The following is a 16,040-nucleotide window of genomic DNA, read 5'->3' as shown; positions in this document are numbered from 1 at the left end:
ACTTAATTTTCAGGGTGGAGTTCCTTTTTTCTGAAGGAGTTGTGAAAGAGGAGAATAATAAGGGTGGGAATTAGATTTTAAAAATTTCCTTTTTATTCGATTTCTTTTTGAAATTGGAAAATGACGCAGAGGCCAAAGAACCGACAAGTCAAGCGGCAACGGGGTTTTCTATTACGGGTCATGATTAGAAGTCGTGTTTACAGTTTAGACGTTGGACCAAAGAGTCCGCAACAACCAGTTTTGTTGTGTTTTTTAGTTTCATTCAAAAATAAGGGGGGGTAGGAACGAAAAATGCGGAAAAATTCTAACCGACATTTGGTCAAATGCCACCGGGCTAATCACGCAGGCGAGATTTATTTATCTTTTTTTCGTTTCTTAATGAGCCAGTTGCATGCAATGCAATATGCACCTCTACGTCCCAGTGTTATTTATTAGCATCTGTTTTCTTACGTCTCCTTCTTTCTTTTTTGAATTTTCCTTCGTTACGACTAGCAAAATTTCGGAATGGGATATCAGGTTGGAGATCTTTTTATTCTTCACTTAAAAAACAAAAAAAAATTACCCGTTGGTTATTGTAAAAAAAAAAAAATATTTTGAATCTTTGGCGGTGCATTTGAAATGACGAGATTAATTTTGAATTTGCCACGAAATGGCTGACAGGCATTAATGAGCGAACTGGAGAAGCGCGAAATTCAAGTGAGCGCTGTTCAGGATCGCGGCGAAGCGCTCGTACTTCAACATCATCCAGCATCCAAGTGTGTCGAGGCTTACATGACGGCCCTATCGACCCAATGGAAATGGCTGCTGCAGCTGACGCTCTGCCTGGAGACGCACCTGCGCCACGCGGCCGTCTACCACAACTTCTTCAGCGAAGTCGAAAAATGCGAACAATGGTGCATTCTGTAAGTTCGTTGTTTATGACGGTCCAATCTCCTGTTCCTCGTAACGGGCTGTGTCGATTGTTTGAAAGAGGAACAAGAAAAGACGTTGATGAAACCGTTTCTTTATCTTTCTCTTTGCAACGATAGGCAAGACCAGCTGCTGAATAGCACCTACAGCCAAAGTGAATTCACGCTGGACGAAGGAGAAAAACTCTTGAAAGAGATGCAAGACCTTCGCGAAGATTTGAGCCATTACAGCAGCGTCGTTGAGGCCCTTTACGAGCGCAGCCGGGAAGTCGTTCCACTCAAACAGAGACGCACGTCCCTGCGACAGCCCATCGCCGTCACGTCCATTTGCATTTACAAACAAGTCGAAGTGCGTCTTAACCACACAATCTCCAAAAAAACATCTTCTCTTAATTCTACGAATATTCTTTTTTGTTTTTCTTTTGCGCTCGCTTGTAGGTCGCAATTGGCAAGGACGAGGTATGCAAATTGGTCAGCAACTCTTCGAAAACGAAATGGAAGGTTGTCACGAACAACGGGGTCGAATGCCAAGTGCCCAGCGTTTGCCTGTTGATCCCGCCACCCGATCCGGAAGCGGCCGAAGCTGCCGAACGTCTCAAACGGCAATACGATCGCTGTGAAGCGCTTTGGCTCAAGAAACAAATGCGGATGAGTCAGAACATGATCTTTGCCACCATCAAAGTGGTCAAGAGCTGGGATTTGTCTCAATTCATGGCCATGGGCAAGGATCAACGCGATGCCATCCGCAAGGCGCTGAACGAAGACGCTGAAAAGCTGCTGCAACAGGGGGATCCCAACGATCCGCAATTGAGACGCCTCCAGCGGGAGATTGATGAAGTGAACCAACTCTTTGACGAATTCGAACGACGGGCCGCCATGGGCAACCGGCCGGAATTAAGCCAACGGGCTATCGGTGATCAGCTGACGACGTTATTGGTCCAGCTGGAAGAGTCTGAGAGGACGCTGATTAGCCGAATCACGGCTCCTTTACCGCGCGATCTGGATCAGTTGGAGCAGCTCGTCGTGGAACACAAACACTTTGAGACGGAACTGCAACTGCTCCAGCCCGAACTCGAATCGGCCAAGGAGAACGTGGAAGCCTGCCCGCGCAAAACGCCCTCCATGCAAACAAAGTATTATTTTTTTTTTATGTTCTCAACATGAGATTATATTCCACTTGTAAATTCTCTTTTTCTCTTTGCCAAAGATTGGACACGTGCATCACCAAATGGAACAACATCTGGCAAAATTCCAATTTGTACATCGAGCGCCTTAAGGGAACCGAAATTGTCCTTAACGGCCTGGACGAGTCCACCAAATTCGTGTCTCGTCTGGAGATCCAATTGGCCTCTTGCGAGAACATGCCATCCGAGCCGGAATCGTTGCGCAAAGTTCACGATGATCTGGTCGACATGCAGTCCAATATCCAGATGCAACAGGGCGTCATCGATCAGCTGGCCGAGGAAGCTGGAACTGTCCGCCAATTGGTGGTCAGATCGCGCACTTCTGTCAACGCCACCATCCGCAAACATCCGGATGTGGACCGTTTGGAAGCCGAAGTGAAAACGGTCATTACTCGCTGGAGCAACATTTGCACCCAAGTTGTCGAACGGTAAAAAAAAACAATCCACAAAATGCAAATGTTTCGTTTTCATAATCGAATGTTGTTGCGCAATCATAGGCTGCAGAGTTGCGAGACGACGTTCGAACACTTGGAGAGGTACTCTGCCATGTCGCAGGTCAATCATACATGGATTGACGCCACTAGCGAGACCGTCAGCAAAATGCCGCCCGTCGAGAACGGCGTCCAAGCCAAGGCCCAGCTGGATAGCACAGCGGTATTGAAACGTTTTTCTTTTTTTTCTTTAATAAAAAAACTCAAAATCAAGCGAATCGTCATCATTTAAATTAATTTTCGTCATCATTTAACGACGTACCAATTTCCTTCAGAAATTGTACAACGGCGTGGCGGCCAAGAAACCGTCGATGGACGAGGCCAACATTCTGGGAGCGCGTCTTATCCGCGAGGCAAAGGTAAGACCGAATTCGAACCATTTGGCTTTTTCTCGCTGTTTTAGTCCTAGTCGCTGCTGTTGTTGCCGCTGTCATGGTTGATGTTATTATCTCGATGATTAAGGCAGAAAAAATTCCGCGCCAATGACATGTCAGATAACACTTGTTGATTTACAAACAAAGACACGAAAACAGAAAAGGGAAAAAAAAAAGCGAGAAATACTTTTAAAATAATTTCCGGCACTGGCCCGTACCTCGACGCGCGTGAAAAACGCCGTGAAAAACATGTCTAACGCAATCTCACACCTCCAGCTTGAGCAATTTACTGCCCGCGCACAATCCACCACGCACTTAAAACATGTTTTTAAAAAATCATGTCTGAGGCAACGCCCTGAAGCCGTCATTTCATTCATCATTTTCCATTGGAAATAACAGAAACTCACTTCCAAACCTTGTTTTTGTTTATTTTTAGAAAACAGTAAATGTAGATGTCGAAATCGTTTCTCGGTTCTTTTATGATCGTTCAGCTTAAACATAACTCTTCTACAATCTTTCGATTATTTATGATTCTCTCTTTCTCTCCCTTTTCTCGCTCTTTCACAACACATTATCTCGTAATCTGTCCAACGCGCTAATTAACAAACGTGGCTTTACTAACCTTCGTCTCTTATGATCCCCCTTCCCCCCTTTTTTTTTTACCGTCGTCTCCCGATTCTCTACGCGCAACAAAATTTTGTCCACCTGCCCCACAAATCGACGCCCACCGTCGCCAAAATTCGTCCCCCCTCCAAAAAAAAAATTGTTTTTTTCGGGATTAAAATCGAAACAAATGCAACGCCAAACCTCGTCACGACAATCCAGATCTACGACATTCGTCTCAAGAGTTACCGCACAGCTCTGGAAGAATTTCAGCCGAGCTGGGACGGTATTGTTCAAACTAGACGGACCTCTAGAGGTTCCGCCACAGCGATGGAATACGTGGCTCGTGATTTGGATGATCTCAACGGCCGCTATGAAGAGCTGGTCGATGCCCTGCAGCGCCGCTTGCAACTCCTCTGCGACATGGCCCAGCAGGAACTGGACGAGTTTGAGGTAATGAACCCACTTTTCTTTCTTTATTTATTTACTCTGTTTTTTTTTAACGTAATGATGTTATTGTTTGGTGTAGTTTCTGTTTGCGCTGTTGTTTATTTTGTTGGCGTTGATCTAATCAACCAACCACGACATCGTTCGTTATCCGAAAAAGTCGTCATTATCAATCGCCTTAAGATAGGAAGGGCTTTAGCTGTGGATGACGCCATCCATCATGACGATCTGATAACAATCACCGAAATGATTTCCCTCCATTTTTGCGTCCTCCCCCCCTATACAGACACACACCCCTCGCCCCAAAAAAAGGAAAAAGAAAAAGACGGCGAGACGAAGAGAAAGACATTTTCTGAGGGATAATCAGGGCCCTTAATCTTTAAATAAATCTCGGTATTGTAAAATGAGAAATTCACAGACACACAGTCCCAGATACACGCAAAGCAAATGAAGTCCCCAGATATACACACATGCAAATGAAGCCAGTCGGGTATCTTGTTTCAAAAAGAGAAAAAAACTGGGCCAAAAAGGAAGAAGTTAAAAAGAAAAGAAGGTGGGCGAGCGAAAAAGAAAAGAAGGAGCTGTAGGTTAGGTTAAACGTGTCACCCGAAAACTCTGCTGAAATCAATCGCAGGGAATAAATAAGAATACAAAAAAAAAGACATGGAACAAAATAAAGAAGGAGATTGAGAAGAGATGGAGAGGGGGGAATTGAGTGTTTTTTTGGCATAGTCTGCTGGTTGATGCCCATAAATGTAAACGAGGTGGAGTTGTGTGTTCGCTAAAAGGGCGCTTCCACCATTTGCGCCCGCCGCTGTGTGCGTGTGGGGCTCGCTCGCGCGCTCTCATTTCACATTTCATTTTATCTCTGCCCCCGTGTGTGTGTGTGTCTCGGCGACGACGAGTTTGTTGCCAGTCGATCGCTGTCGTGGCACTCGATCAGTTGTTCACTTTATTCAGTGTCGAATTACAAAAGAAAAACACAAATCGCCACTCTCCGTTTTTTTCTTCTTCTTCTACTCCCCCCCGTTCTCTCGCGATACCCTTCCGTTCTTTTATTCTGTCCCGCTGTCTTGGGTTATTCAATCACGAAGCTCGCGAACGAACCACACAGCTTTTTTATAATCGTGTTTTTGTTTTTGTTTTTCATTATTTTCTTGCGTTGCATTATTCACGCCAACACCAATCATCTTCACCCACCGCCGCTGCCGCGCACCGCCACTTAAACAAAAAATCACACCATCTGTCACACTCTCACCTGTTACTCCAATCTCGCGCCCTTTCCTCGTCCGACCTGAACGTCCACACAATCCAATCCTTAATCGTAATACCCGGATCGGATCATCTGTCGGTTGAACGGAACCCGCAATCGAAAACACGCGCGCGCCGCACAGTTCGATGTTGGATGTCTTGCGGAAAGGCCGGTGGTGCACACGTACCTGAACGAGTTGCACGTGTGCAGCAACAACAGCGATAACGACGAAAGCCACGACGACGCAGACATGCCTTCCATTCCGTACTCGCCGAAAACATCAATGTAAGTTTTGTTTTTGTTTTTTCTTTCTTGTTTTCTCGTCTCGTTAGTCTCTTCTATCGTTCTTATCTTTATTTGTTTGGACCGTATTTTTACAATCGTTTTTATATACGAGACTTTTGCGTATGCGCTAAACATTGCGTCCTAGAAATGAAAATTCCAGATTTAAGTGGCCTGATAAAGCGAAAAAAAGAAAGAAGGGGACAAGACGACGGATGATGTGTGATGTCTTTTCATGTCGTCATGGAAGAGAAAGAAAAGAGTCCAAAAGGGGAATAGAGCTTATAGAAAAATGTTTTTTTAGCCAGCCCCACATATGTCCTGACACATAGTGTATGCATATGTGTGTGTGTGTGTGACGAACGAGGGGGGAGAGCTCACCACCTTAAAAGGCCATCAGCACCGCTGCTCTCTCTCTCTTCTGTTGTCTGTCTTCTTGCGCAGCAGCTCGTCGTTTTCTTTTGGTGGAAAACATTTTATGGCTCGTCGCCTTGTTGTTCCAACACAGCCGCCCCATTTGAAAAAGGGAGGAGTACACGGACAGCCAAGCTTTAGCCAGCACACATGACCACACAACCGTGCACGGTTTCTTGATTACTTACACGGGAAATTTTATTTATTTCCATTTTTTTTTTTTTTTTCTTTAGCAGAGAATTAAACTGGAAAAAAAAAAGAGAGAAGAAAAATGATTTTGTCTTAAAGATGCTATTTCACCATTAGTTTTGATGCTGGACAAGGCCGGCAATAAGGCTGGGTTAGAGAGGTGAAAAAAAAAATTTGGGTGTGGATGTGTGATAGGGAGGGGTGGCTCCTTTAGTTTTTTCAAAGCTCTCACGCTCATTGGGTGGAGTTCACCATGGTACGCATACACACACACACACCAACATGGACATTTTTTTTTTTCTTCTCCCGTGGTTATGTCAGAGAGACATGTGCTATTGGGTAGGTGGTGGTAGTATAGTAGTAGGATAAAGTGTAGTAACCCTATACGGCCTCCTCAATCGCCAACGCTCTGCCTTACGGGTCTTTTCTTGTTTGATGAATTTGGGTTTTTCTCTCTTTCGTTTTTCTGTCTCTCGCCGAAGAGAGAGTTGCATAGAGAGATGACGTGATCACCTGAAATACAAGAAGATAGATGGCTAGAAAGAGATGTAGAGGATAGAGCAAGAGAATTCAAAGAGAGAGAGAGAGGGAAAACAAAAATTATGCCTATTTTTGGGGAAACAACCTTGTGATTGTTGTGAGTGTTAGCTTCTTTTGTTTACGGCCACCACCATTTCTTTTGGGTGTTGATCTTTTTTTGCGAGGGAAAAAAAACAAAACAAATCCAACGAAGGTGACGGCCCTCACATGTCAAGAATTTGTGAGTTCGGCCCCAGAGAATGTCAAAGAATTTAATGATGGGTGTGTATCATGGGAGAGAGAAAGGTTTGCGAGGGAGGCAGAAAAAAGAAACAGGTTTTTCTTATTAATTCGGCAGGTTCACTTTCATTATAAAAATGTTATTCATTTGTTTTTTTTTTTCTATGTCTCTCCTTTTGGGCCTTGTAGGTCGTCCAGCCCACCGAGGCGCTCGTCGATCACAACCGTCTACATCGACTCTGAGCAGCAAATGAGCACTCGGGTGTCGACGACGACGCTGATTCAACGGCGCGACAGTGGCAGCAACGGCCGCATGTCGGCCGAATCGTCTCGACGTCAATCGCAATCCATTGTCTCCTCCTCCATGTCCTCTACCACCAGCACGACCTCTTCATCCATGACGCACAGCTTGTCCAATACTCCGCACTTTGCCAACCGCAAAACTGGCCAGCAACTGACCCTGACGGAGGCTATCCAGACGGGTCTGCTGGACGTGGAACGCGGCGCTTTCATCGACCCGCTGACGGGCAATGCCTTGACGCTGTCCGAAGCGGCCAGCCAAGGACTGGTCGACTCTACGGTGGCGTCGGCCCTCACTCAACCCTCCCTAGGATTAAGAAACCCCCGAACAGGTCAGGGCATCTCCTTGATGCAGGCCATTCAGCTGGGCCTGTACGACGCGAGCCGCGGCGGGTTCGTCCATCCGCAGACGCGCGAACCCGTTACGGCCGAGGAGGCGCTCCTTATGGGCATCCTCCTTCGAGAAAAGGTAAGCACTCTGGTGGCACTAGGTGTTATTACAACTGGGCCACCATCTTTGGTCGAAGCGCTCCAGCTCGGCTGGGTCGATTACGACACCGCCTTCGTCACGGTGCCCCAAAAAGGCGTTAGGTGTTCGCTGCACGAAGCCGTCGTGTCCGAACTGGTTAGCGTGGGTTTGCGTCGGCGATCCACCCATCTGTACGATGCCCTCCGACAGGGCCTTATCGATCCCCAGACACGAATGTTTACCAATCGCGATCAGCGGGTCTCTGTGTCCGAGGCCGTCGAGCGCCGAATGATTGAGACCGAAATTGCAACTATCGTAGACCCGAACGGGCGAAGAATAACGTTAGGCGAGGCCATCGATTCCGGTGTAGTTGATCCCGCTCGTTGTACTTTGAAAGTCGATGCCGTCAAGTCCGTTTCGTGGGAAACGGCCCTGCGCGACCAACTGATCGTCAAGCCGTTGACTTTGAAGGAATGCGTCGACAGGCAATTGGTGAGTGCCGATGGAACCATTGTCGATCCTTTGTCGTCGTCCCTTCGGCCCGTTAGCTGGAACCTGCTCAGAGCAGCTAAAGCTGGACTCTTGGATGTAGACTCGACTAAATCGGTGGCCGATAGCCAAACGGGACAGACTCTAACGCTGGCCGAAGCCCTCAGCGAAGGCATCATCATCCCGTCGGGCCTGTACGTTGAACGACCCCACGGGGCCACCATGACGCTAGAAGAGGCCTCTGAATTGGGTCTGCTGCTGTCCGAAGGATTGGAGTTTTTACCTCCGCGACGTCCGTCTACCGGAAGCGAAAACGATCCGCCACCCAATGGCTGGCCGCTCAAGGTAGCCATTGAGAATAAATATCTGGACACGAATACGGGACTGTTTGCCGTGCCGGGCACTGATCGGCTTGTCTCGCTCGAGGAGTGCATCCTCCTCAGCATCATCCGACCGGATTCGGCCTCTGTTCTCGATCCGTCCACGAAACATTACATCCCCATCCTTCGCGCGTTCGAGAAGAAAATTCTCACCCCGACCGGCCACTACAAAGAGCCGAATGCTAAAGCGCTCAACATCCGCGAAGCGCTCAATCGATACCACATCATTTTCGTCGACGATGACAGCGTCTCTCCGTCGTCGACCGTCAAACGTGGATTTTCTCCGCGTCGCGAACGTCAATCCTCCGTCGAAGGATCACCGCCAAAGATGAAACCTCCGTCGTTATCCGAGTCGCCGTCGCGTCGAGAAATCAGCCGGAATAAAAGCGTCGATGCCGGATCGCCGTTTGACGATCTCCCTCCGCCCGATTTGCAAGACATTCGCCTAGCACCGGGAGTGATTTTTGCGCCGTCCAGTGGAGTCGTTTCCATCGACGAAACAAAAGAGACGCTGAATTTGCTGGAAGCTCTCAAGAGGAACGTTGTCCAGCCGAGCAAAGTGAAGGTGCGCGATCCGACTTCGCCCGCCAAAGAATTGTCCGTTACGGAGGCCATCCGCAAAGGCATCGTGTCGAAAGAGACGGGCGATTACAAGTATTCCGGTGGCCGGACGCTGTCGCTTTTGGAAGCCGTACGAGTTGGAGTCGTAACTGTGATTGGCCGGCCGGCCAGCGAGCCGGAAGCCGTGATGGAAGTGGCCAAATCGTCGAATACCTGGAAAGATGTGCGCATTAAACTCGTCGATCCTTTTACGGGAGCAGAAGTGACGTGGGAGAGCGCCCTGGAACGTCATGTCCTGGACGCTGACACTGTCACGCAATTAGCGGCCAAAGTCACTGACCAGCACCAGCCGAAATTGACTGCGGAATTGCTTTCTTGCATCATCTTGTCGGATGCGACCACTGGGAAACAGTTGCCCGTCAAGGACGGCCTTGATCACGGCATCGTAACGGAGAGGCGCCTCGTCGAATTGATCCAGGAACAGAAGCCCGTCCCCTATCGCCTAATGGATTTGGTTGGCATCCCGTTGGATGGCAGCGACTATCGAAAAATGTCGCTTGCCCAGCAGACCCGCTCCAAAATTACAACCGAACCGAAATTCAGCGTCGCTATCGGCCGTGCCCGGTCTGTTCAACAAGAACCGGGCAAATTGCAACGCATCCGACGAAAAGTGATGAAGCCGCGCGAGGCGGCCATCCGCGGTTTAGTGGACGCACAGACGGCCGAGCTACTCGAAGTGCCTTCCGCTTCCATTGAGACGTTGATCAAGCAACAGAAAATCGACGCTGAAACGACCGGCGCCATTAGCGACGTCCTTCGCGGACATCAGTTGACATTACGCGAAGCGCTCGAGCGTGGCGTGCTGGACGATGAAACGGGCGAAATGCAATTTCCCGTCGCTTCGAGTGTCTCCGTAACCGAAGCCGTCGAAAGAGGCCTCTACGATCAGCATTGCGGTTGTTTCATCCATCCGGAAAACGGCAGTTCCCTAAGCCTGGCCGAAGCCGTCCAGTGTGAGATCATCGATCCTCAAACGCAAGTGGTCGACGCACGTTCAGAAGAGCGCAAGTCCGTCGCTCTTTCGCTGGCCATCGCAATCGGTTTGGTGGATGAGAAGAATGGCGATGTCCAAACGGCCAACGGCCCCGTATCGATGATGGAAGCTGTTGCGACCCGGCATCTCTACTTACCATCGCCACGTATTTGGGCCCCGCAAGTGCCACCTGTCGGTCTTACTTTGCCCGTCGCTCTCGATCGTAAACTGATCGACGCGTCCGCTCTGGAAATGATTCATCCATCAACTGGACGCCGGATGGCGCTCGAACAGGCCATTGACAATCATCTGATTATGGCCATACCGTACCCTGCCGCGCCCGAATACGTCCTCCTCCGTCGTGCCATAGAAAAGCGGATGCTGGATGTGGATCGTAAAACCTTTACTGACACGGCTGGCCGGAAAATGAATGTGACTGAAGCTCTGGAACGAGGAATCTTGGTAATCAAACGCCCGATTCAATATCATTCCACTGTCGTGTCATCTGTCGAATCGACACGGCTGGATGAGACTCTTGTTTCGACCGAAACGCTGATCACTCGAAACGTCCAGTGCGTGCCCGGCTATACTTTGATCGGTGGCGATCAAGTCAAGAATGAACGGACCGGCCGGATAATGACGTTGGAAAAAGCTGGAAGACTTGGCCTCATCATCGGCATCCAGGCTGACCAACTTTCGTTCCAGGAGGCTGTTTCAGAAGGATTCGTTCATTTAGCATCGGGCACGTTCACGAGGCCTGGAACTCACGAACGAATGACCATCAATCTAGCCCTTAAAGAAGGCTGGCTGCGTTTGGATGGCTACAGTGACGTCCGATTGAATAAGACCAGCTCGAAGATGACGGCCGAAACGCTCATCTACGATTACAACAGTCAGCAAATGATCAGTGTCCAGCAAGCCATCCGAAGTGGCCTTTTGGGACAAAATGGCGAATACCAGCAATCCGGTAAAGCTCTTCCTTTCAACGAAGCCGTCCGTTCGGGTCTTGTGGCTGTCTTGGGCGTCCCGGAAATGCCTGGACGTGACCCCGATTCCATGCCCGTCTTGTTCAATTTGTCACCTGTCTGCAGTCGAGAAGCGAACGAACCCGTTCTCGTATGCCGTTCGCGGCGGACATCCATTCGCAACGCTTTGAAGGAGGAGAGGATTGCCTCTCAGGCTCAGCTAGTCGTCCGGAAGTCCCGGATGTCCGTCGACGAAGCTCTCCGTCAGAATTTAGCCACCCCAACGGCCATCATATCCATCGAAGAGAACGATCAGATTCATTTGGTCGGCGAGCCTGACCTTCACATTTCTCCCGTTGACATCCTGGACCGAGATTTCGCCATAGAACATGGTTTCTACGATCCATCACAAGAGCTGTTTGTCGACATCGAGACAGGGGACTCCATAAGAGTAGCGGACGCCACGGCTCTTGGCATCCTGAATGGCAAAGAGATTTTGATTAAAGACGTCCGTTGCAATAGCGTTGTTACGCTGGACGAGGCTCTTGACAAACAGATTGTAGATCCAGTTACGGGCCACATGATCGATCCGAAAAAGGGAAAGAAGATTGCCTTTTACGAAGCTGTTCGACTGGGTTGGATCGAAGCCAGTCCGGCTGCTCATCGAGCGCACCTGGGTGATCCGATCACCTTCAAATACGTCGTTAATAAAGGCTGGTATGCAGTAGACAGTGGTCTATTAAGTTTGCCGAAGTTGAAGACGCCAGTTCAGTTGTCCGTCGCCATCCGCCACCAGTATGTCAATCCGGATTCCGTTATCTTTCGAGTCTTCAGCACGGGAGAGGATCTCACTCTAACTCAAGCCGCCCAGCGTGGATGGATCGATCCGTTGGCAGGCGCTGTCAAACAGAATGAAGATGCTAAGCCGATCGACTTCGCCAAAGCCGTCCAGTCGGGTCTTCTTCAACCCAAAAGAAAAGCGATTGCGCTGGAGGCGGCCATTCGCAACGGATCATTCAATGGAAGCAATGGAAGAATAACCGAAAGCGTCTGTCAGAAGGCCTTAACTATCGAAGAGACAATCAACTGGGGTCTCATCGATGCCTTCATCTCCGAAATTCACGACACGAAACGGCAAAAAATGATTTCGCTAGAAGAGGCCCTCGAGAGCCGATTAGTAGACAGCGGGAAAGGCCGTCTGATGAACACGGCTACCGGGCAATGGATGGATTTGGTCACGGCATTAAAACAAGGACTAATTTCTACTCAAACGACGACACTGAGCATTTTCGACGCGGTTAATGACGGACTGTACGATCCCGATACGGGCAAATTCTCCAATCCTTTTACCGGCAGACAGGAGACCCTACGCGAGTCGATCGACAGCGGTCTTATTGACGGTTCATCGGCCCGTGTCCGGCAAGAGGATGAAAGTTACATTTCCCTTGGAGAAGGGGCCGAGTCGTTGGAAGGTCAAAGACTGGACCAAGCTATTGACGAGAAAAAGATCATCCCTCTACACAAAGCGTGGTCGTTGCAAGAGGCTTTGGCCCATCAACTGTACGAGCGTGAAACGGGCCTGTTCGTTATGGCCGGCCGAGACAAGATCACTCTGCACACAGCCATTCAGAAAGGATTCATTCAGAAATCGGCGTTGACGGTCAAAGACCCTCGGTCTTCTGATATTCTCAGTCTTGGAGATGCCATCAAAATGGGCATAATTGACTCGACTTCTGGTATGGCCATTGACCCCTCCACCAGCGTCGAAATGGACTTTGTAGCCGCTATGGAACGTGGACTTATCATTGGTGCCAAGCGCAAACTTTCCATCACTGAAGCCTTGCTCAAGGGGATGTACGACATGAAATCGGGACGTTTCTCAACGCTCTCTGAAGTTCGTAAACCCAAACTACCGACAGACGTTGCCATCCGGAATGGTGTCATTGACTCGACTGCAAATTTGGTGCGTAACTTCAAAACGGGCAATGTGGTCACTTTCGAACAAGCCGTGCGAGAACAACTGATCGACGTCAAACAAGGAACGCTCCGCATTTCAGCCAAGCAGACGAGCGATTTTCAACAAGCGCTGGATGGCGGCTTCCTGATCGAAGTCCAGCGGCCCCTTTTCCTCAGCGAGGCCATGGTCAAAGAAGTTTTCAATCATCAGACGGGTCTCTTCCTCGATCCGTTGACTGGACAATGGCTGACGCTCATCGAATCCATCGAAAGTGGATTGATCGATCCGGAATCGGTCCACGTCAAAGATACGCGCTTTGGTTTCTTGCGTAAGACCTCCCTGACGACGGCCATTGAATTAGGCACGATCGACGGGCAGACCACGCGCGTTACCGACTTATCCAGCGGCAAGGAGTACACGCTAGCCGAAGCGTTTACTAACGAGCTGATCGTCGATAGCAAAGCTCCTGTTTCCATTCAGCGGATGATCCATCAAGGTCTTTACGATGAAGCGACTGGCCGCGTCACCGACCCAAACAGCGGCCGGAAAATAACAATCCACGAAGCTCTTCGGCGTTGTGTTCTGCACCCACTTTTGCCGTGCTTCTTCGAACGACAAACCGGTAATCTATTAAGCCTGGCTGAAACTTGCCGGAACGGGATCATCGATCGTCAAACGGGTTTGTTTCGACTTCCGCAATCCAAGCTGGAAATGCCGTTGAACAAAGCGCTGGAACGTGAATTCATTCTAGATATCGAACAGCCCTTCTCTCTCTATGACGCCGTCCGCGTCGGCTTTTTCGATAGGCACCGCAATTGCTTTTTCCACCCGACCAACGGCCGCCGTCTCAATTTGGACGTTGCTTGCAAAGAAAACCTGATCCAGGCGACCAAGTCCATCGTCAAACATGGCAAGACGGGACGCTACATGAAACTAGACGAAGCTGTTTGCATCGGATTGATTGATGCGGAACGCAATGCGTATTGCCTGCCGGGCAGTAGCGATATGACCTTCCCCGAAGCCTTGGAACGCTGTTTCATAGTGACGTCAAAGTCGGGCCTGACGCTCGAAGAGGCCATTCGCAATGGCCTTTATGCTCACGAGACGGGCAAATTCGTCGACCCTTCAGTCGGTGATTTATTGGACTTGAACCAAGCGTTGAAACATGGATTGATTGATGGCTCCACTACGGCCCTCAAGGACGCATCCACTGGTAGCCTCAAAAGCCTTAATAGCGCCATTGAAGACGGAGACATTGACGGAGTCCGCGGGAGAGTTGTCGAGGCCCGAGGCAAACGATCCATGAACCTGGAAACGGCCGTGGAAGAGCAAGTGATTGTCACCGTTGATCGAGCTTTAACGTTCAATCAAGCTGTCCGCGATGGCGACATTGATTTGACTATTGGCACGTTTGTCGATCCACGCACATCCTGTCGACACACCCTGGAAGAAGCCATCCGGCATGAATTGATCGACCCGCAATCGGCCGTTATCAAGAACCCACAAACAGGTGGCTTCATCACGGTCAAACGGGCTATTACTGAAGGCATCGTCGATATGCGTAAACGGGCCATCGTGGACCGGCAAACAGGTCATTTGGGTCCTCTGTGCATCATTTTCGAACAAGGTACGGTCGTGTTCCATCGACAAACGATCGGATTCGACGAAGCTATTGAACAAGGTCAATTCAACTTGAAAATCGCCCGATTGATGGAACCATCCAGCAACGAAGAATTGAATCTTAAACAAGCCGTGGCGTTTGGCTGTTTGAACTCGGATTCCGTCTTGGTTAGGGACAATTTGCATAGACAATTGCTCAAGTTGTCGGCTGCCTTCGAGCTGGCCATAGTCGATGCAGATCAGGGTCTCGTATTGGACAATTCCAGCGGTAAACAAGTGACCCTTAGCGAAGCGTTAGCGACAGGTCTTATCGTCACTCCCAAACGGCAACTCTCGCTAATTGAAGCCATCGAATTCGGACTTTACAACATCGAAACGGGCCGCTTTTCCGATCCCTTTACCCAGCGCTCGTTAACTCTTGCCGAAGTTGTCGATACGGCCCTTCTGGATTTCTCTACTAACTTGGCTAAAGACCCCGAGACAGGTCGCATTCTTTCCATAACACAGGCCATTGAAGAAGGCCTAGTGAATGCCTCGTCTGGTCGATTGGCCGACATGAACTTGGCGGAAGCCTTATCCAAAGGATTCCTCTTGACGACTTCTGCCCGGGTAAGCCTAGCTAGCATCCGGTTGTATTATCGGTATGGCTTGCTCGGTACGACCTGCTACCCTTTTTTTGTGTTCAAACAAGTGCTTCCACCATCCTGCTAACTTAATTCAGAGTAATCCCAAGTGTCTTAAACGTTTCTAAAAGATCCGCCCCACAGATCGGTTAGAGCTCCTCTCCCAAGGTCCCGGTTTCCGTTTTACCAATCACGTTTAATCATGTGGAATAAATCCCTTGATTCTACTAATCACATTTGCTAACTCGCTCGCATCCAGTTGAACGTTTAATCCGTCTTATTCGTTAATCTGGTGGAAGGGTGAAGGATACATAACACTAATTGTCGAAATGATGAAGATTAAGGTGTGCCAGTGCCCCTTAGTATTTAGTGTGTGTGCGTGTGTGTGTGTGCTTGTCTGTTTGAATGCTTGTTTCTTAGGAATAACCCAGTAGTATTTTGATCGTTTTTTTAAATATGTTTGATTTCGCCATTGCTTTGCCTGGATCCGGCATTTTACGCATTCTTTTATCGTCAATTTATAGCAAGCCATGGAGGAAAGGTACAAGCTGTGCGATGATGGCATGGCACGTTTGCTAGTGTGGATTTCTAACATTGAAGCTCAGCTGGCCAATCAAGACACGGTCCGCGAAGATGTCGCTGAATTGAAGAATCAAATTAACGTTATCCGAGTAAACATTTTATTTAGCCGTTTTTTTTGTTTTTTTTGTCTTTTGGAATTTCCATTTATATTGTCTTTG

General features: G+C 49.0%; 1 protein-coding gene across 35 annotated transcripts in view; it reads left to right on the top strand.

Annotated features, from left to right (window-relative positions):
• LOC116926275 (microtubule-actin cross-linking factor 1) overlaps positions 1-16,040 on the top strand; it is a 62,618-nt gene that overhangs the window by 26,925 nt on the left and 19,653 nt on the right. For 30 of the 35 annotated variants that reach the window (XM_045177724.1, XM_045177674.1, XM_045177752.1 and 27 more), the window contains exons 1-2: positions 7,679-15,286; positions 15,825-15,971. In XM_045177724.1, coding sequence (XP_045033659.1) covers positions 7,907-15,286; positions 15,825-15,971 — 7,527 coding nt within the window. In that variant the 5' untranslated portion in view covers positions 7,679-7,906. The other 5 variants (XM_045177756.1, XM_045177769.1, XM_045177759.1 and 2 more) reach the window with 3 other exon arrangements.

Source organism: Daphnia magna, linkage group LG1, assembly GCF_020631705.1.
Source record: "Daphnia magna isolate NIES linkage group LG1, ASM2063170v1.1, whole genome shotgun sequence".
Classification (NCBI taxonomy): domain Eukaryota; kingdom Metazoa; phylum Arthropoda; class Branchiopoda; order Diplostraca; family Daphniidae; genus Daphnia; species Daphnia magna.
This window is presented reverse-complemented; position numbering and strand designations above follow the sequence as displayed.